At 41.8% G+C, this 20,942-nt stretch overlaps 2 protein-coding genes across 2 annotated transcripts in view; one reads left to right on the top strand and one right to left on the bottom strand.

Moving 5' to 3' along the window:
* Window positions 1-20,942, bottom strand: part of LOC127632538 (guanine nucleotide-binding protein G(I)/G(S)/G(T) subunit beta-1-like) — a 285,363-nt gene that overhangs the window by 194,234 nt on the left and 70,187 nt on the right. The window lies entirely within an intron of this gene.
* On the top strand, window positions 1,741-19,114 carry LOC127632539 (uncharacterized). Its single transcript, XM_052111165.1, has 10 exons — window positions 1,741-1,898; window positions 2,151-2,264; window positions 3,863-3,997; window positions 7,019-7,099; window positions 7,312-7,410; window positions 8,980-9,072; window positions 15,648-15,743; window positions 16,348-16,446; window positions 17,991-18,019; window positions 18,158-19,114. The coding sequence occupies exons 1-10, from the start codon at window positions 1,844-1,846 to the stop codon at window positions 18,302-18,304; spliced, it is 948 nt and encodes a 315-aa protein (XP_051967125.1). The 5' UTR covers window positions 1,741-1,843; the 3' UTR covers window positions 18,305-19,114.

Below are 20,942 nucleotides of genomic sequence, written 5' to 3' on the forward strand. Positions count from 1 at the left end.
AATAAACACTTATAAAGTTATTTGATGTAACCAAAATGTATTGATGAATATAGTCAAACTTCTCGGTTACTGTCGTAAACCTCCATTCCTGATGGAGGGAACGAGACGTTGTGTTGATCAAGTGAAACTAGGGGTCACTCTTGACAGCACGAGACAACTTCAGATCTTTGAGAAAAGGCCAATGAGAAGTAGGCGAATTGGCGAGTTGAATTTGCATGCCACTCCCCATCATATGGGTATAAAGGGAGATCTGGGCAGCGGATTCAGTCAGGTTTTTGCACAGGAGCCGAGACAAGGTCCTGGCCACTACAGCGGTATAGTTAAGCCTGTGGCAAGAGGGACACAACATCTTGTTCCCTCCATCAGCGAACGGAGGTTATGACATTAACCGAGACGTTCCCCTTCTTTCACTCACTCGACGTTGTGTCGATGAAGTGACACTAGAGGTCCCTTGTATGAAACTCCACATTGGCTGAACTGTATTACGTGAAATGCCAATGCAGGTGTAGGCAAGCTGCTGCAAGCATAGTAACAGATGCACTCAGACTGCACATAGCCCCTGAAATAGGGTCTACCTGTCTAGCAATGCTAGAAAATAATACTATAACATTTTAAACAATTCCAAAATACACCATTTTGGTATTGTGTTTATAGTGTTGTTTTAGGAAAATTGTGTTGCATGAAAACTGTAAATATACAAAATAATGAAGAAAAAATTTTTATATATATATATATATATATATATATATATGTTCAAAATACTGTACACAAAATAGTATAAACAGTGTAGAGATTTCAAGTAATATTTTAATTCATTTGAGAAAGCCTGCAATAACTAATCATCATTTATGCCAAAGTAAAAATACTTATGGTCCATCTGGATTTGTCTATCTGCTGGTTCGGCTAGTCTGCTGTTTATTAAAAATATTCTAATTGGCTCTAATCAACATAATTTTTAACTCTAGATTCAGTCTTCCTTCTCCATGTGGCTCTGGTCTTTTGTCCAAATATCATCATGTTTTGTGCTTTCGTCCTCTGGCGTCTTTCTGAAGGTGAGAGTTTATAGTGATTAAATCACTGAAAAGATTCATTTAACTTCTCTCTGCATTCTTAAACAAGACATACGAGACTGTATATGATGTTGTCGCATTCCATGCTAGTTGTTTTTAATACATTTGTAGTCAGCCAAACATATTCGCAAATGGGAAAAGCAATACATTCTCACGTTAAAGATGTGTGTTTTGTTTCAGGATCTGTGAACGAGACAGTCTGTTGCTGTGCTCTTTATTTACTGAGACCTCTAATGTTGTTCTGGGCTGCTCCATATATTACAGACTACAAGGCTACAAGTATGGTTCTTTTCTGAGGAGTGTCAGTTTGTTTGGAGATTAGGATATGAATGCTAACTATCATCTGTCAGTGATTTGCCAAAATAAAGCTGAATTATTTTTCAATTAAATGGAGTTATTAAACGAAATTTCTGGAGGAGCTTGCTCATCTAATCTGCCAGTCAACCTGCAGGCTGCTGAGTATATAAGTCGCCACTTACCTCCCTCTACCTCCCCTTCTCCTTGTGCAATCATCTAATTGTTCCTGCCAGTAGCTCCCTCTATATATAAAGTAGTCCAGTAAGGGAGGGGTACATTTAGAGGCTTGAGTCGAGCCTCTTCCTCGAGCCCCTTCTTTGCGGACAGCAACCCACATACCTTTACCCTTTATCACTCAAAGATTATATGGGAGAACTCATGAAATAGAATGTTTCAGTGTGATGGTGTTTTGTGTGATATTATTATCATAGCAATTATATCTCATCTGTTTTACAGACCACATTAGAAACCTGATTATGTATCACAGTTATGTTGCAGAATATGATATTCTCTCAGTTGTTGTTTATTCAGGTAAATAAATTCCAACATCACTCAAAAGTCATTGTCATGTCAATACAATTGTGTAGATTAACAATTGAGCATAAACGGTGACTTTCAGATTTTAATGAATTCACTTGAATAGTTTAATGTGTCATGTTGTGTGCTGTAGTTCTTTAAGCAGATGTCATTATTTTACATTAATAAGACCTGTTTTACTAGAGAAAGACTGTCATAAAAAGCTGCTTAAATGCAAAGTGTGTTTTATATCCTGCTTTCTTTCAGCTCTTTTTAAATCTGCATTGGAAAAACGTCTGAATTATGCAGAGTTTGATCGAATCTTCATAACAGTCCTCTTTGGAATAATGCTTCTGTACTGCTTCATCAGAATCACTTACGGTAAGTTTGTCTGTATGATTCTGTTCCATACATCATCATGCACCAGTGACATTGAGTAAATGATATGAAACTGTGTTTGATCACATTTGCAATGTTTGTTTCATACACACAATTTTCTTTTTTTTTTTGAGAATTTTATTTTTTATTTTATTTAATTTTTTTAACAATACAATATCAAGACAACACATAGCACAAAATAAGAAATGGAAGAAAAAAACACCCAAAATACACACACACACACACACACACACACACACACACACACACACACACACACACACACACATAAAAGGAAAGGAGTACAAAATAAAACACGTATACAACATTCAATCAAATTGTTCAAGTGCCATTTTTTTCAAAAAATGAACAAAAGGCTGCCAAATGTATAGAATTTTTTGTTCTTGTTACTTTACCAATATGTTATATTTGTTTAAGGGTATACAGCTGTTGAATTCTGATCCATATTTCAATTGGAATGTCAATGTCTGACTTCCATTTTAATGCTAAACATTTTTGTCAATTAGTAATACAATTTCTGTAAGCTTTATAACATGACAGTGTCTAAGATTAGAGTTAGTAAAAGCAAGCATATTTCTGGATCCATTGGAAAGACAATTCCGTTAATCTTAAATGTAATATCACATACCCATTTCCAAAATGTATTTACTTTAGGGTATGACCAAGTAGAATGTAAAATGTTTCCTCCTCCTGTGCCACATCTAAAGCAGAGGGGTGAGATACTATTGTTAAATTTGTGTAGCCTAATCTGGGTGGTGTAATAGAGCTAATAAAGGAAATTAATAAAGGAATCTATACATAGAATTTAAAGTTAATATAACACGTCTTTACATAGATCACCCCCCACTTCACTATCTATTCTTACCCGCAAACCCTGCTCCCATCTGTTTTTGGATTTGTTTGGCTCAACTTAAGGTTGATTTGACATAAGAGCAACACATATTCTAGAGATGGATTTATTTAGTGGTTGATTTGAGTAGCAGAGTTGCTCCGTCATACTGAATAGCTTCAGTTAATATCTAATTTCTAGTTTGAAGACACATTTGGAGCAATTTGTTCCCCCATAATTGTGTTTGAGGGTGGGGGTCCTACCCCAAACTGACTGCATTTTGTCCCCAGTCTGAACGAATAATCATGGGGTTATTTGTTCTTGTTTTAATTCATTTATCATCCAATTTATATAACATATTTGCAGGACATTCCTGCATTTTATTTCAGACACAATTTAAACTCAGTAACATCAACAGCATTTTGCTCAGAGATTTTACAATTATTTACTCACCATTGAGTTATGACTTCCTTACATGGTCCAGAAAAGGTGAAAGAATGGTTGCCTCATTCACCATTCACTTTCACTGTATAGCAAAAATTATGCCATGAAAGTTTATCACATTAATAACATATGTTATTATGAATGATACATTTTACAGGCACATGATGGATTCAGTTGAATACTACTCTTGTTTTTATTTTGCTGTTTATTGTCACTGCAAATTCTGTTATTAAAAACTGCCATGATAATAACTTTAAAACTGAATAAAACATTTGGATCCTAATTATTGAAAATATTTCCTATGTAGTTTTAGTTGCAAAGATTGGACAGACAAAAGGACGGATAATTGATATATTTGACATTGTGGCCTATTTGATCTTTGATTTTCTGCCTACATTACAATTCATCCTTCTATTCTACACAATTGGAGCAGCCAAAGGAGGTGTGTTCACATTCATTTGCAGTTTAATGGAGTTGGTTCTATGCTTTCACATTAAAAAGAAACATGTTGATTACTCTAACTGTCACATTAAAACATCTCAGGTTACGTACGTAACCCTTGTTCCCTGAAAAAAGAGATGCTGAGCTTTGCTAAGCGCTTTTGGGAACAATCCTGCATTGTGACCAGCTGTGAATATGTGTGTAACATGTCAATGAACATTGACCGAAATGTATAGCCTGGCCACAGGTGCATCTAATGATCTCACCAGCCGAGGCTATAAATTCCGACGCGTCACCAGCGTGTCATCAGATATCTTTTTCTGAAGAGCAGTCCTGGGACGTCTCAGTGCGGCAAAGAAGCACAGCATCTCGTTCCGCTTTTTTAAGTGAGACATTCCCTTTACAAAAAGCTTCACTATGATGCTGTGCTTTGCTAAGCACTTTTGGGAACCCAATACCCACGCCGCCACACTGGGGCTGTCAGGACCCCGACGGTTGTGAAGTGTGCTCACAAGAACGCGAAAGGTCTCAGACATGAGCTTGAGATGTCGACTCAAGGACGTAAGAGCCCGGAGTAGCATAAACATCTAAACCATAAAATTTGACGAATGTGTGCAGAGAGGACCAGCCTGACACATCACAAACTTGTTCAGACGTGAGCTTGAGATGTCGACTCAAGGACGTAAGAGTCCGGAGTAGCAAAAACATCTAACCCATAAAGTTTGATGAACGTGTGCAGAGAGGACCAGCCTGCCGCCTCACAAACTTGTTCAGGCATGAGCTTGAGATGTCGACTCAAGGACATAAGAGCCTGGAGTAGCATGAACATCCAAACAATAAAATCTGATGAATATGTGCGGAGAGGACCAGCCTGCCGCATCACAAACCTGCTGCAGAGGGACCCCTCTAGCCAAGGCTTTAAAGGAGGCGACCCCTCTGGTGGAGTGAGCCCTGACACCTACTGGCGAAGCTTGACCACGCGCCTCATAGGCCAGGGCAATAGCATCCCTCACCCAATGTGACATAGTCTGCTTGGTAGCGGCTGCCCCCCTGTTGCGGCCCCCATATCAGAAAAATAATTGCCCTGACTTACGCCACTGGCTAGTGCGGTGGACATGAGTCTGAAGGGCACGGACTGGGCAGAGTCCTGCTCTGGCGTTAGAGCAGAAGGCTTCCAGAGTGACAGGATGTAGTGTCGAAAAAGGCACCTTAGGAAAGTAGTCAGGATGAGGATGCAGAATAGCTTTGGCCATACCTGGGGCAAATTCTAAACAGGCCGGCAAAACATACAGAGCCTGTAGATCCACAATCCTCTTAAGAGAGGTAATCGCCATAAGAAAGACCATCTTGAGAGTCAGAAGTCTATCAGACGCTGACTCTAGAGAGGTTCAAAGGGGGTCTCAACCAGACCCTGCAGGACTATTGCTAAGTCCCATGAAGGAGTTCTGGTCCTAACAGGAGGCCTCAGTCACATGGCTCCACGAATGTAGCCAGCGAGTAGAGGATGCCTCCCCAAAGGCACCCCATCCATCAAGGCGTGGCAAGCCGAAATGGCGGCCACATAAACCCTGAGAGTAGCGGGGCATATTCCTGCTGACAGTTGTTCCTGCAGAAAGTCCAGAACTGAAACAATTTGGCAGTTAACTGGATCTGCACCATGTGAACTGCACCACTTTTCGAAGACACCCCATTTATTGGTGTAGATTCTTCTGGTAGAGGGAGCCCTAGCACTAAGAATGTTCTTGATACCCTCAGGTGACAGCCCTGTGTCCCTCAGTTGGTACCCTTCAGGGGCCAAACATGAAGTTTCCACAATTCGGGCCGGGGATGAAATATCATCCCATGCGCCTGAGACAGATGGTCCCTCCTATCCGGAATCGCCCAAGGCGAGCCGTCGAGGAGAGATATTAGCTCCGAGAACCATACCCTGTTCGGCCAGCGCGGCGCTATCAGTAAGAGGCAAGACCCTTGCTGGCGAACTCTGGCCAAGACCGGGGAAAAACGCATACAGACGCATTCAGGGCCATGTATGCGCCATCACGTCCAGACCCGGGGGGGGCTGGGTGACTCAGGGAGAATTAGAGGAGACATTGCGCTGTTCATAGAGGCGAAGATGTACTCTTCTACCCTGAAAAATCTCACCCAGATTTGTTCCACTACCTAGGGTTGGAGTTTCCACTCACCTGTCGGTATTTTCTGTCTGGACAGTAAATCTGCTCCCACATACGGGCATCCAGGGATATAAACTGCCCTGAATGACAGGGGCTTGCACTGGGCCCCAAGGAGAATCCGACGTGCCAGAAATGTAGCTGACGTGAACGTGGACCTCCTTGATGGTTTATGTAAGAGACTACCGCTGTATTGCCCACCTGCACCAAGACATGGTAGCCTCTGGAGGAAGTATTTCAGGGCCAGAAATACCACCATCAACTCGAGACAGTTACTGTGACAACCGAGCTGATGACCCTCCCATCCCCTTGAGCTGGACGACCACTTAAGACCGCTACCCAGCCTGGCAGCATGCTCTTCCCCCAAACAAACAAAACAAAATTGAAATTTTTTCACCTTTTTCTTTTCTATTTAATATATATATATATAGAAAGAGGTAAAGGAGAAAAGGTTCACTGTGCACTGCCTAACAAATTCTAAATCCTAGCAGAGGAAAGAAAGTTTCTGACAGGCTTGTGAGACACACAGCAGTTTGCTCTGAAGAAAACGGATCTGATGACACGCTGGTGACTCGTCTATTTATAGCCTGGCCACAGGTGCATCTAATGATCTCACCAGCCAAGGCTATACATTCTGGTCAATGTTCATTGACGTGTTACACACATATTCACAGCTGGTCACAATGCAGGATTGTTCCCAAAAACACTTAGCAAAGCGCAGCATCATAGTGAAGCTTTTTGTAAAGGGAACACTCAAACACACAAAAATTATTTTCAAATCAACAATCAGCTGTGAATCTGGCAGTAACATCCAACATTTATCAACTAATTATTTCAATACCTCCTGTTTTTAGGACTTTTCATTGTTGCAGTTTTACCAGTGATGATAACAATGACAAATGACACATTGTTTTATAAATGCTACAGGCTTGGCTGTAAGTATTTTCTTCCAAGTTTGTTTGGATTTCGAACACATGATTGATATTCAAGAGACATTTTCTCATAAAAATGAGATGTTTTCTCTTTTAGGCCTATCTGATCATTTTCACATAGAATGGTATTGGCAATTTTAAACACCTTTTAAGCGCTATTTCTGTTAGAAAGAGTTTGATGAATGAAATCATTCTCACACTTTTATCTTTTTCAGTTTCAGAATCAGTCATAAGGACACAGTGGATAATTGTCATATTAGTGATGAATGGCGTAATGATTGTTTTTTTCATCATGACAACGGAAAAGGAAAAAGGTATGATGATATTTGTGTAGCATCAGGAACTTTACTCAGCTTTACTCAAGTATTTTACTTCACTACATTTTGAAGAGAAAATTTTAAATTTTTCTCATATATACTTCTACAGACCCTTTTGTTACTTTCAATTAAATAAACACAGCTTCAAATGTAATCTGCACGCGGCTCGGTGAAGGTGGTGTCTGATTTGCGAAAGAATCATTTGAGTCGAATCTTTTGATCAATTAGGTTCGTTTGAATCTGTCAAATCAGTTCAAAGAACGTACTGAACTATTAGCGATTAGTAAAATAATAGTTTGAGTCTAATCCTTTGACCAATTTGAATCTTTTGAATCTGTCAAAATGGTTCAAAGTGTGGACTGAACGATTCATTATACAAATATTTTGAGTCTAATCTTTTGACAATTTGATTATTTTGAATCGATCAAATCAGTTCAAAGGGCAGACTGAAGAATTCATCTTGCAAATCTATTCAGAAAATAATTGTATGAGTCTAATCTTTTTATCAATTTGACTTTTGAATTTTTCAAGTCTGTTCAAAGAATGGACTGAAGGATTCATTTAGCGAATAGTTTGAGTACAAATGTTTTGGTCAATTTGATTCTTTTGAATCTGTCAAATCAGTTTAAAGAGCGGACTGAACGATACATTTAGCAAATCTATTTGGAAAGCAATAATTTGAGTCAAAACTTTTGATCATTTTGATTCTTTTGAATTGATCAAAGCTATTTCCTTACACTTTTAATATTAAATATTAGAGGTCTACAACCCGACCTGGGCATGACGGGACCCAAAAACACATCGAGTTTCTGGCTGGGTTCGGTCAGTTTTTCACAAATTACTTCGATTTGGGTTTGTAATTAATTTAACAATAAATCGGCCTACAGAACTTGTTTTCACACACGTGCTCTTAGGGCCGAAACATACTTCAAGCAAATAGATGCGAGCGCTTGGCCAATGCATGGACCCATTGTACATACATTATGTGTGATCTTGCGTTGCTCTGCTGGTTACAAACCTTGGGCCACAAGGGGTGTGAAATACTTTTTTTTAGGTGGTTGCTTCCATTTTCTCTAACGTTTTTTTTGTCTTCTCTGGTGTGCTGAGGGGCCACCTTGCCATGTTATGTTAATTGCCTGTGTGTATTTACTGTTATTATACTGCTATGAATGTTATTCATGATGCTTACATACAGCATATTACTTAGAGAAGAAATTATAAAGAGAGTGAGCAGGTTTGGGTCGGGTTCTGGCTTAAAACCTGATGGTACCGGTCGGGTCACGTGGATCAGGTTTGGGATCATTTTAAGGCCTCTGCAGATCTCTACCTAAAATCACTTACATTAATACTTTTACTCAAGTATTTTTATCATATTTTTAACTTTTACTTGAGTCAATTTCCATGAAAGTATCTTTACCTTTACTTAAGTATGATGATTGGGTACTTCATATAACACTGAAAAAGCCACTTAAGTTAAGAATACAAATATTGGACTGTACTGTAAATTAGGCACTTTAAAGAAATTGTAATGAAGAAATGCTTCATTTTTCTCTTTTTCTGATATAGATCCTATTGGATGGGCCTGTGTGATTGTGTTTCTGCAAATACTCTGGATAATTATGAAGTTTACAGATCCCTATTATATTTTTATTGCTCATGGTACAGTATAGATCATTGACTTTGATAATCTTCTCTGTGTGATGTTTTACTACTTAAGTGTGCAACTTCACCTGTATTAGTTTGAGTACATTGAGTGGCATGAAGACATGAATGGTTCATGGTTCATTAATTAATTCAGAGGCAGTAGTATTAAACTTATTCTTTTGTTTTTATGTATTTCAAAGGAAAATGTCTAGGTTACGGATGTAACCTCCGTTCCCTGATGGAGGGAACGAGACGTTGTGTCGGAGAAGCGACACTAGGTGTCTCTCTTGAGTGCCGAATATGCCTCTGATCTATGAAAAAAGGCCAATGAGAAGTTGGCAGACAGTATTTGCATACCCCGCCCTCGGACATACGGGTATAAAGGCGAGGAAATATGTCGAGTTCATTCAGGACGTGGCTGGGAAGACACAACGTCTTGTTCCCTCCATCAGGAAATGGAGGTTACATCCGTAACCCAGACGTTCCCCGTCTATCGCTCTCTCGAAGTTTTGTCGGAGAAGCGACACTAGGGGTCCAATTTAAATCACGCCATGCACTGAGCCGTGTACGTGTTATGCTGACACCAGAGCGGGCAGGTATTTTACGTGCAAAGGCGACCAGCTGTGTCAGACTGCACGTACCCTTCCCCAATGCCCCAAAAGAGTCGTCGGAATCCATCTGGTTACCCTAGACAGGGGAACAAGGCGATGCTTGCCAACCTGGGAACTGGCTGGGCCTCTTTTCTCTCTATGTTTCTCCGCATAGAGCAAGAAACGGCCGGGGCCCTTACATGCATCGAGGGAAGGGGGTCTTACCCAGTTTACTATTCTTTCAGTTTACTATTCTTTCTCACCCTGTGGAGACCACTCCTGCCCGGAAGGGGAGGTAAGAGTGGTGAATACCTCACATGGGTTTTTAGGCGGCATGTGGAATGTGGCGCAGTGGTAGATCCAGCATCGCTAGGATGGGGGAGTTGCTACAACACGGCGGCCGGAGGGCAGCCGGGACTGCCTAAGGGAGACGCGGGTCCACTCGTAAGGGAAGTGTACCACGGATAATACACACAGGGGGAGTCCACATAGGAGTCCTGCCCTGTGGAGCACCTATTCCAGTACAGGGTAGATTAAGTACCCGCAGTGGATTGGGTCGGCGATTTCCTCCACTGATCTGCGGACCCACAAGAGCTAGGGAGGAATCATCCAGGGATCCGAATATGCGGAATCTCCTGGGGGAGAAAGTGTACAGTTTTACTTCTGCCAAGGGAAAGGGAGCTAGGTGCAAGCGATCCACCCAGTCAGTCCGTCAGCATGTTACCAAGTTCTACCGGCTCGGACCTGAGAAAACACAGGACGATACTGACTCAACCCTGAGATTGTAGAAATCTAGTAAGGGTATTAGGTGTTGCCCAACCCGCTGCTCTACATATGTCTGCTAGGGAGGTGCCCCTGGCCAGTGCCCAAGAGGACGCAACACTCCTTGTTGAGCGTACTCGGACCCGCAAAAGGGGTGGGGGGGGCACAGCCTGGGTGTGATAGGCCAATGAAATGGCATCCACGACCCAGTGGGAAAGCTTCTGTTTAGAGACAGCGTTCCCTTTCTGCTGTTCGCCAAAGAAGACAAAGAGATGCTCAGAACGTCTAGAGCTCTGCGTGAGGTTCAAGTAGGTATGCAAAGCACGTACCGGACACAGCAACGAAGGGGCTGGGTCTACCTCCTCCCGGGGCAGCGCTTGCAGGTTCACTACCTGGTCTCTGACGGATGTGGTAGGAACCTTGGGCACATAGCCCGGTTGCGGTCTTAGGATCACGTGTGTGTCTGCCGGACCGAACTCCAGGCAAGTGTCGCTAACAGAGAACGCTTGCAGGTCCCTGACCCTCTTGATGGAGGCGAGCACGATCAGCAGGGCAGTCTTTTAGGTTGAGGGCCCTGAGTCCAACTGATTCTAGTGGCTCAAAGTGGGGTCTCTGAAGGCCCTTTAAGGCATTTTAGATTTATTCATTTACATTTACATTTATTCATTTGGCAGACGCTTTTATCCAAAGCTGACTTACAAAAAGAGGAAGAACATCAGCTGAATCATCTTAGGGAGACAGTGGTACAAAAAGTGCCATATTACAAAGTTTCACTATCATCATAATAGTATACAAAACAGAATTAAGTGCAACAAGAAATGTAAATATATATAATTTTTTTTTTTTTTTTTTTTTTTTATTGACCGGTTAAGTGCTTTTGGAAAAGATGTGTTTTTAGCCGCTTTTTGAAGATAGAGAGTGAGTTAGCTTCCCGGATTGAGTTGGGAAGGTCATTCCACCACCGTGGTATGATGAAACTGAAAGTCCGGGAAAGTGTTCTGGTGCCTCTTTGTTTTGGTTCGACAAGGCGACGCTCCTTAGCCGACCGCAGGCTTCTGGTGGGAACGTAGCTCTGCATAAATGTTTTAAGGTATGCTGGAGCAGACCCAGTGACTGTTTTATATGCCAGCATCAGGGCCTTGAATTTAAAACGGGCATGAACCGCAGCCAGTGGAGAGAGACAAAGAGTGGTGTAACATGTGCTCTCTTAGGTTCATTAAAGACCAGACGTGCTGCTGCATTCTGGATCATTTTGAGAGGTCTAATAGCACATGCAGGAAGGCCTGCAATGAGAGCGTTACAGTAGTCCAGTCTAGTTATGACAAGGGACTGAACGAGCAGTTGTGTGGCATGTACAGAGAGGAAGGGTCTTATCTTCCTGATATTGTAGAGTGTAAATCTACAAGATCTTGCAGTTTTTGAAATGTGGTCTGAGAAATTTAGCCCATCATCAATGGTTACCCCTAGATTTCTGACCGCTTTGGAAGGCGAAACTGTAGTTGGACCCAGCTGCACGGTGATGTTGTGTTCAACAGCAGGGTTGGCTGGAAAGACAAGGAGTTCGGTCTTGGCAGGGTTGAGTTGAAGGTGGTGTTCCTTCATCCAGGCCGAGATGTCTGCCAGACAGGCAGCGATTCGAACGGTCACTGTGGTGTCGTTGGGCTGGAAAGACAAGTAGAGTTGCGTGTCATCAGCGTAGCAGTGGTAAGAGAAACCATGTGACTGGATGATGGGTCCCAGTGATGTTGTGTATATGGAGAAGAGAAGTGGCCCAAGCACTGATCCCTGAGGTACCCCAGTAAGTAACTTGTGTGGCTTGGATACTTCCCCTCTCCATGCTACCTCAAAGGACCTTTCTGAGAGATAAGAGTTGAACCAGTCAAGCACAGTTCCAGTGATACCCAGTTTAGAGAGGGTGGAGAGTAGGATCTGATGGTTGACTGTGTCAAAGGCAGCAGAAAGGAGTGGTGGTGGCGTAGTGGACTAAAGCACATAACTGGTAATCAGAAGATCACTGGTTCGATCCCCACAGCCACCACCATTGTGTCCTTGAGCAAGACACTTTATCCAGGTTGCTCCGGGGGGATTGTCCCTGTAATAAGTGCACTGTAAGTCGCTTTGGATAAAAGCGTCTGCCAAATGCATAAATGTAAATGTAAATGTAAAGGTCCAGCAAAATCAGAACGGATGATCTCGATTCAGCTCTCGCCTGTCTCAGCGACTCGATGACAGACAGCAGGGCAGTCTCAGTGGAGTGTCCACTTTTGAAGCCCGACTGATTGTCATCCAGCAGCTTGTTCTGTGAGAGATAGGCGGAGATCTGATTGAAAACTGCCCTTTCAAGTGTTTTTGCCATGAATGGGATGAGAGAGACTGGTCTGTAGTGTTCTATCTGTGTGGGGTTAAGTGCAGGTTTTTTCAGCAGTGGGGTTACTCGAGCCTGCATAAATGTAGTGGGAAAAGTGCCTGCAAGAAGGGATGTGTTAATTATGTGTGTAAGTGCCGGTAGGATGGACGGAGAGATGGCCTGGAGAAGGTGTGATGGAATGGGGTCAAGGGAACAGGTTGTGGGGTGGTTGGAGAGGAGGAGTTTAGAGACCTCAGTGTCAGTTAAAGGAGAGAACATAGGGAAAGAAGGGTTGCATACAGGAGCCAGGTGTTTGACAGGGTGTGGTGCTGTGAATGTATTGCTGATGGCTGTAACCTTATCAGTAAAAAATGTGGCTGAATATATCTGCTGTCAGTGATGTGTCAGGTGGTGGAGGGGAGGGCAGAGAAGTGTGTTAAATGTTCTAAACAAGCTACGAGTGTCTGTGGTGCTGTTGATCTTGGTCTGGTAATATGAAGTTTTTGCAGTTTTAACGTTATTTGAAAAAGTTGCGAGCAGAAGCTGATATTTACCTAGATCAGCTGGATCTTTAGATTTCCGCCATCTCCTCTCAGCTGCCCTGAGATCAGTCCGATGTGCACGAAGGACGTCAGACAGCCAGGGGCTGGGTGGTGTAGTCCGTGCTGGTCTAGAGGAGAGAGGACAGATGTTGTCTAGACAGGTTGTTAAAGTAGAGCTAAGTGTGTCTGTGGCAGTGTTCACATCAAGCATGGAAAATACATTTATTGTGGGAAGAGAGGCAGAGACATCAGTGGAAAGGCGAGAGGGTGAGAGGGAACGGAGGTTATGGCGAAAGGAAACCAAAGGTGGGGTCGGTTTTACAATGGATGGGAGAATCATGTTGAATTGAACAAAGTAGTGATCAGAAACATGTAAAGGTGTAACAAGAATATTAGAGGTGGTACAGTTACGTGTAAAAATGAGGTCCAGCTGGTTGCCCGACCTGTGAGTTGCTGTGGTGTGTAGTCTTTCCAAGTCAAATGAGGCCAGAAGAGTATTCAGTTCAATGGCCTGGGGTTTTAGCACTGACTGCGTGCACTCGTTGGCGAGGCGGGCTGACATTGAGACTGAGTCTAACTCCATGCCGAGAAAAGAGATGCTCTGAACTGGGGCGTGCTTGCTCATTTCTCAGTTGACCTGAAGCCCCAAACGGCTGAGGTGCCTGAGCACCTGGTCTCTGTGAGTGCATAGTAACTCTCAGGATCGGGCCAGAATGAGCCAATTGAGTATGCGAATGCCAGCTTCTCGTAGCGGGGCAAGTGCTGCCTCTGCTACTTTCGTAAAGACACGAGGGGACAGAGACATGCCGAAGGGGAGGACTTCGTACTGATATGCCTGGCCGTTGAACGCGAAGTGTCGAGGCAGAATTGAGACGTGGAAGTACGCGTCCTTCAGGTCTACTGCTGCAAACCAATCTAGATGCCGAACGCAAGTTTAAATGTGTTCTTGTGTGAGCATTTTTAAGCATATCGGACCTATGTGCGTCAGGCTCAGACTGGGCACGCAGACCCAAAGTTGGCGGCCCAGACGAGTCATTAGCATCAGTCTCTCTCCGATGCAGTGGCGATGTCATCATCCAATTCTGGGAGCTCAAGGGACCGGCAGGCCGGCCGCAATGCGGGTCGCATTCATCCCGAGCTCGGACGGAAAGCAAGCAAGCGTGCCGGGGAGGCAGGTGGTTCGAGGGGATTTATCCGGTCAACAGAGCCTGTCATTGTCCCCAAATCGCTTTCATCACCCATGGCGCCTGCCCAATTCCCGTAGGAAGGAGGCGAGGCGTGGGGGGCGGCTGAATTGGCTTTCTCTCATGATAAAAGAAAGCCGCGACCGCAATGCTGTCATGGCTATGTTCTCGCACAGAGAACATAGACCATTCATAAAATGCTGCCTGCATGTAATCGCAGCCCAGGCACGCAAGGCAGCTTTTATGACTGTCAGAGGTGGGGAGAAATCAACCGCATCCAGAAACTTTACAGAGGCGGAATCACGTCTTTAAAAAGATGCGTTCTGAAAAGGACGTTCAACGCCAGCTGTATATTTGCTCTTTTAGAGAAAATATCTCTTTTAACTGCGCTGTCGAAGCGCCCAGGTGCAAATTGCACTGCCGTGCAGAGAAGGAGAAAGCCGCTGTAGTGCGCCGTAGAATCCAACAGCAAGCAGCGTCAGAGGAACAGGAACAGGTGTGTAACTCGCAGCTGACTGCATACACGACCATCGGCTCCGAAGAAAATTTCTTAATGAACTCGACGTATTTCCTCACCTTTATACCCGTATGTCCGGGGGCGGGGTATGCAAATACTGTCTGCCAACTTCTCATTGGCCTTTTTTCATAGATCAGAGGCATATTCAGCACTCAAGAGAGACCCCTAGTGTCGCTTCTCCGACACAACGTCGAGAGAGCGACAGACCGGGAACTGTTTTTAGAAAAGAAACTGTTTTGTGACTGTTGTTTCAGTCCCAAATGTTCTAAATGTAATTTCTAATGGAAGAGGCTGACATGTGAATACACTGGATCAGTGTCAGAAGAGCTGTAGAAAAATGAAGGGCTTAAATCACATTATATACCACACAGATCAAAGACAAACAAATTGTTGAGAAAGTAAAGGTCAAATGAATGAAGATTCATAAATTATTGTACATGTATTCTTGAATAATGACAAGGTTTTAGTTATTCAGTGTTTTTCTATAGTGTTTGTCAATGTGGACTAATTTTCTCCAAATGATTATAATAAAATAATTACATTTAATAATGTCAATGTTGTACTTTTGAAACCCTTATTTTAGTGGGTAGTGATGATAGTGAAGCCTAAGGTGATTTCGTGAAACAATTTCTGAACGTTGTTTTACAGATTTTTATCGTTTTGTCCCTGTGTACCTGTTTGGATCAGTTGGTGTTGTTTTAATAAGCGCTGTTACACTGATGACAGAACTGATACTGAAAACATGTGAGTTAACACAACACAACAACATTATACTGTGTTTTATACAATTCCACTGAGACAATGTTTCCATCTAATTTATAAAGATCATGAAAGACATAGGGGAGACCAGGGCAAGTTTGTTTTTACTCCTGTAAATATTAATCGGGTTTTTTTTTATTTATTTTTTATTGCCATTTACTTTAAAGTCTTGGTTACTTTTTAACAAAAACAACTAAATCACTTTAATTATTTAGCATGTAGTGGATAAAATATTATGATATTGAAATTCTAATTTGGAGGAAAAAATTCACAAAAAATATTCTAATTTTAGAAGGTTTTGAAGTATATGTTTGAAAGCCCCAGGCTTCCCTATTTATAGGCTATTAGTAAGGTCATTTTAGTTTTTGCTGAGTGACTGTACAGAGATATATAATTGAGGTGTCTCATATTGAGCCAGAAACCAGTTCATGTAATCATGTAATCTCAATTTATCAACATTTATTAGTAGCAGTTATACTACATACAACATTAATATGATCATTAATGAGCTCTTGTTCTTTTAGGGTAATTTTTTGTCAAGCACAGTATATGATTATATTATCTCTAATATTAAAATTTTTGTTATTAGTTAATGGTGATCGTGCAGTGCTGGATCTGAGATTCATTATTTTTCCCTCTGAAGGACTGTTTGTCTTATCTGTGCTGATTTCAGGACAATTTGCATCTAGTGAGTCTCATGTTTATTTACCCTTTATCTCTACTTTGGGAAGTTATGTTGTCATAACGTCTCGGTTACTGTCATAACCTCCATTCCATGATGGTGGGAACAAGACATTGTGTTGATGTAGTGAGACTAGGGGGTCGCTCTTGGGAGCCCCAAACACCTCAGATCTGTGAGAAAAGGCCAATGAGAATTGGTGAGTGGAATTTGAGGCTATCCTCCCTCAGGGGACCCACCAAGTCTGGGTGGTCCTTTATGATGCCATGAGGGTGACTTGTTTCTCATCTATCCTGACCTTGCACAGAGTCTGCTCATTGGGGAATGCATATTTGCCCAGCCCCCGGGGCCAGCTGTGTGCCAGCACGTCTGTCCTGAAGGGAGCTCCTGTCAGGGAGTACCAGATTGGGCAGTGAGAGGATTCCCGGGAAGCAAACAGGTCTACTTGTGCTTTGCCGAATCGACTCCAAATCAGCTGGACCACCTGGGAGTGGAGTCTCCACTCGTCCCTGAGTGTCACCTGCCATGACAGTGCATCTGCTGTCTGCTCCGATTCAGCAATCTAAATTTCATCCATCTTGCGAGCTCTGAAAGAGACATCAGGCTGGCACTGAGGCGAGCTGCCTGTCTCATTCAAGAACTGGACCGGAATGAACAAGCGTGCATGCTGGGGAATGAGTGCTTTGTGGGGGATAACCAGCGGAACCAAACCCATTGGAGCCCCCAAATCGCCTCCAGCGTCAACCGGGCTGGCCTCGTACCCATAGGTAGAAGCTCTGGTGTGGGGGAAGACTGAAGTGGCTTTCCCCCAGAAGAAAGAAAGCAGCGACCCTAACATTGTCATGGTCATGGTCTCGCAATGAGAACATGAAGCATCCATGAACTTGAGGTTCCTCAACATTATTAGGGCCCAGAAACTTGAGGCAGCAATCGTGGCCATCAGAGGTGGAGAGATAATGACTGCACCCAGAAACTACACAGAGACGGAAGGATGTATTTAAAAAGACGTTCACATCAATGTGTTGCTCAATTAGAGAAAATATACTCTTTTGCTGGAATATATATGCTCTTAGGCTGTCGAAGTGCAGCAACCACTGCAGAAGGAGGGAAAGCCACTGAAATGCGCCATATATCCAACAGCAATTCACTTCTTAGAGGTCAATGGACCAGCAGAGGTATTCAGCTCGCTGAACACAACCGCTCAGCTCCGAAGAAAAAGTATGAATGAGTGGTTGTGAGCCAGCTGCTTTTATTAGCATGCAAATTCCAATAGCCAATTCTTATTGGCCTTTTCACATAGATCTGAGGTGTTTGGGGCTCCCAAGAGTGACCCCTAGTGTCACTATATCGACACAACGTCGAGTGAGTGACAGAAGGAGAATTATAGTGATACTTGTGTGATAAATGTTGCTACACATCTGACATCACACATGAGATTAATTCATTGTGTGATAAATGTGATATGTGATATGTTTTGTTCATGTGCTTTAAATTAGATCAATTTCTAAACAAGATACTAAATATCTCTTTTTTTCACTGCTCTGAACACACAGGGATCAAGAAGTGTCTACAATCATGTCAAGTGCGTATCATATCTCACATCTCAACAACACTCATCTGCAATAAATAGAAGATAGGCCTACTTTCATGATATTGATCAATTCTCCAATAGCAGAGAGATGTTGTGTAGATACTGTTTAAAATGCATGTCTTGTCTCAGACTCAGAATGTAGCAGGATCTGATGAAACTGCAGTCACAGGATCGAACCCGAACACAGTAGAAATGAATCCTCTACTACAAACACAAGATCAGGAGGCTGGCAGGAGTGAAGAAACAGAGGAAACACAGCCCGATTCAGTGGTGTAACTAACTAAATCAACAGACATATACCAATTCCTGGAATGTTTGTTCAAACTCTCATGAGCACTGACAAACTGAGACTTCAGTGATGTCCTTCAGTTTAAGTCATACAGAATATTTTTTACTGTGAGCTTCTTGTTTTCAGAGTGCAGTTGTATTGTGAATGGAAACACAGTGATTCCCACAGCAGTGCACAGACTGAAAGAGCCAAAAGAACTCAGAGTAGCCGACATACACAGATTAACCAAAAACAGTTGACTCAAGAAGTCTTGGTGGTGGGAGTTTGATGCTCTGGGCAATGTTCTGCTGGGAAACCCTGCTTCTGGGCTTTCATGTGGATGTCAATTTGACACAAGCTACCTACCTAAATATTGTTAGGGATCAAGTACACTCCTTCATGGCATTCCCTGATGGCAGTGGCCTCTTTCAGCAGGATAATGCGTCCTGCACACATTGTTCGGGAATGTTCAAGGCGAACATGACGCAGAGTTTGAGGTGTTGCCCTTTAGGTCTGTTCCCTTTGTATGGCACCCCTCTGCGTTGTATACCCTTTTCTGAACCCATGCCAAAATATTTGACTTGCTGTGTCCTGACCTGTCCTGTGATGACTCTTGTGTTTCACTGAGGCCCCTATTTGCATAACTCAACTCAAAAACAAATGTAAACAGATTTAAAGCATATGTGAATGTAAAAAGTGAAAGTAAAAGTAGGGTAGTTCTGTAGATGTCAGGTTTTTAAAAAGATCTTGAAAAGTTTTAGTAGGTGCAGCTTTAAAACTCAGTTTTACTTCTAAAATTGCAAATAAAATGACTTGTTATGCTATTGTGCCGACTTCTTTTTTATGTATTTACATTTTTTAAAGCAGAATTAATATCTTGTAAATATTAAACATGCCTGCTGAAATATCCAGCATAAACCAGCATGAATTTCATGCTGGTCCAGGCTGGTTTATGTTGGTTAGTGATACAATAGCGCTGGTCTGGCTGGTGGACAAATCATGCTGTTCTCTGGTTGACCAAGATGGTCTTGCTCTAATTACAGTACAAGAAAAAAAAAATCCAATGCATTTTTTTTTTATATATATAAATATATCATAGTAATACATTTTACTTGAGTAGATTAAAAATGAAATATTCAAATGTGCTTCTTCTATAGTTTCACCACAATTACAAAGTACAAAAATGGCATAATGTTCCTGAATGATATGCAAATTGTCCACATTTTCCCTGAACATGGAATTATTATTCATCATAATGGCCATTTTTGTTTACTCTTATTGGCATATGGTCTTAGCGGATAAGATGAAGTTTAGTTTTTTTTCCAATAAATGTTTAACACTAAAAACTACAGCGACCAGTGAAAAAAGTTAATGTCAAGTGCTAGAGGTGACCACATCCTCTTTTATCCAAACCTGTCCTTTTTTTGGACGTCTGGCTGAGAGTCTGGCGTGATGTCAAAATTTGCCTTAGTTTTCATATTAATGTGCTCTTTACAGTCGTCATACATTCATTTACCATTAAAAGCCATTTAAACCTTTATATGGCATCTCTCTCTTTGTGTGTGTGCTGACTGTGTGTGAGAGAGCGAGAGCTTTCTATCTCGACATTTTTCATAATTTATGTTCGCAGTTGTGCACTATTTTCTTTACATGTCCTTTCTTTCTAAGCGGTCATTGTTTCCAATCACTTCAAACTGAAACGGAGAGCGCTCACAACCAAGTGCCATTAATCATGAGACAAAAAACTGTTTTAATGAATAATAATGCAAAACTGCGCTGCATTCCATGCAAAGTTTATATGTGTCAAGTGTTTGCTGGAGGTTTTTCAGCAACACAACTGTAGAACTGGAACAACTGGGTGAGTCAGAGTTAAACAAGAAAAACACATATGCGATAATTGAAGATTAAACTGATATATGAGTTTTATAAAATGTAGCTGTTTAGTTGCATGTAAATTGAATTAGCATTTTCAAATGTGACAGTAACAGTAAGAGTTTGAGTTGCTGTTAGAAAGTAAACAAGTATTTCATTAAAAATGAAAAGTAGCACTCCACAAGTCTATAGAACAGTTAAATATCACTTGACTCGTGTTTTTCATCTAATCTCTCGGTTTACATACAATTCAAAATACAAGTATTTAGTGACAAGACAGCAGCTTCATGAAGCACAAAACATCAACTAAATGAGAGAGTTTGTCAGCTTAATGAAAGATTCGGTCATCGAGCCAAAGCCTGTGCACTGCAAAAGGAAAAGTGTCTAATAATGTTTATTGCATCTTATCTATTGTATTAATTTATTATATATTATTATTCTATGGCTTATATTATAGCCTAATTTATTTATTTTCATCACATCACTGTGGTCTATTAAAGTAAATTACTAATATTAAACATAGTAATTGTTTGTATCAGTATATAACTGTATAACTATTAATCTTCATAAATGAGGAAAGAGTAACTCTAATGGCAGAGCAAAGGTGTGCACTTCATTATATTGACAATGAAATCTGGCACAGGATAGAGGTCCACCCAGTTGGAGGTATCTGGCCTCGCCCTGTTTCACACTCCCAGTTTTATCATTACTTTAAGACATTTTATTGTAGAAATAGAAAGGGATCCTTCAGATTGCGTCCTTGCACTTAAAGGC

The sequence above is a fragment of the Xyrauchen texanus genome, chromosome 39 (assembly GCF_025860055.1).
Source record: "Xyrauchen texanus isolate HMW12.3.18 chromosome 39, RBS_HiC_50CHRs, whole genome shotgun sequence".
In the NCBI taxonomy this organism is placed as follows: domain Eukaryota; kingdom Metazoa; phylum Chordata; class Actinopteri; order Cypriniformes; family Catostomidae; genus Xyrauchen; species Xyrauchen texanus.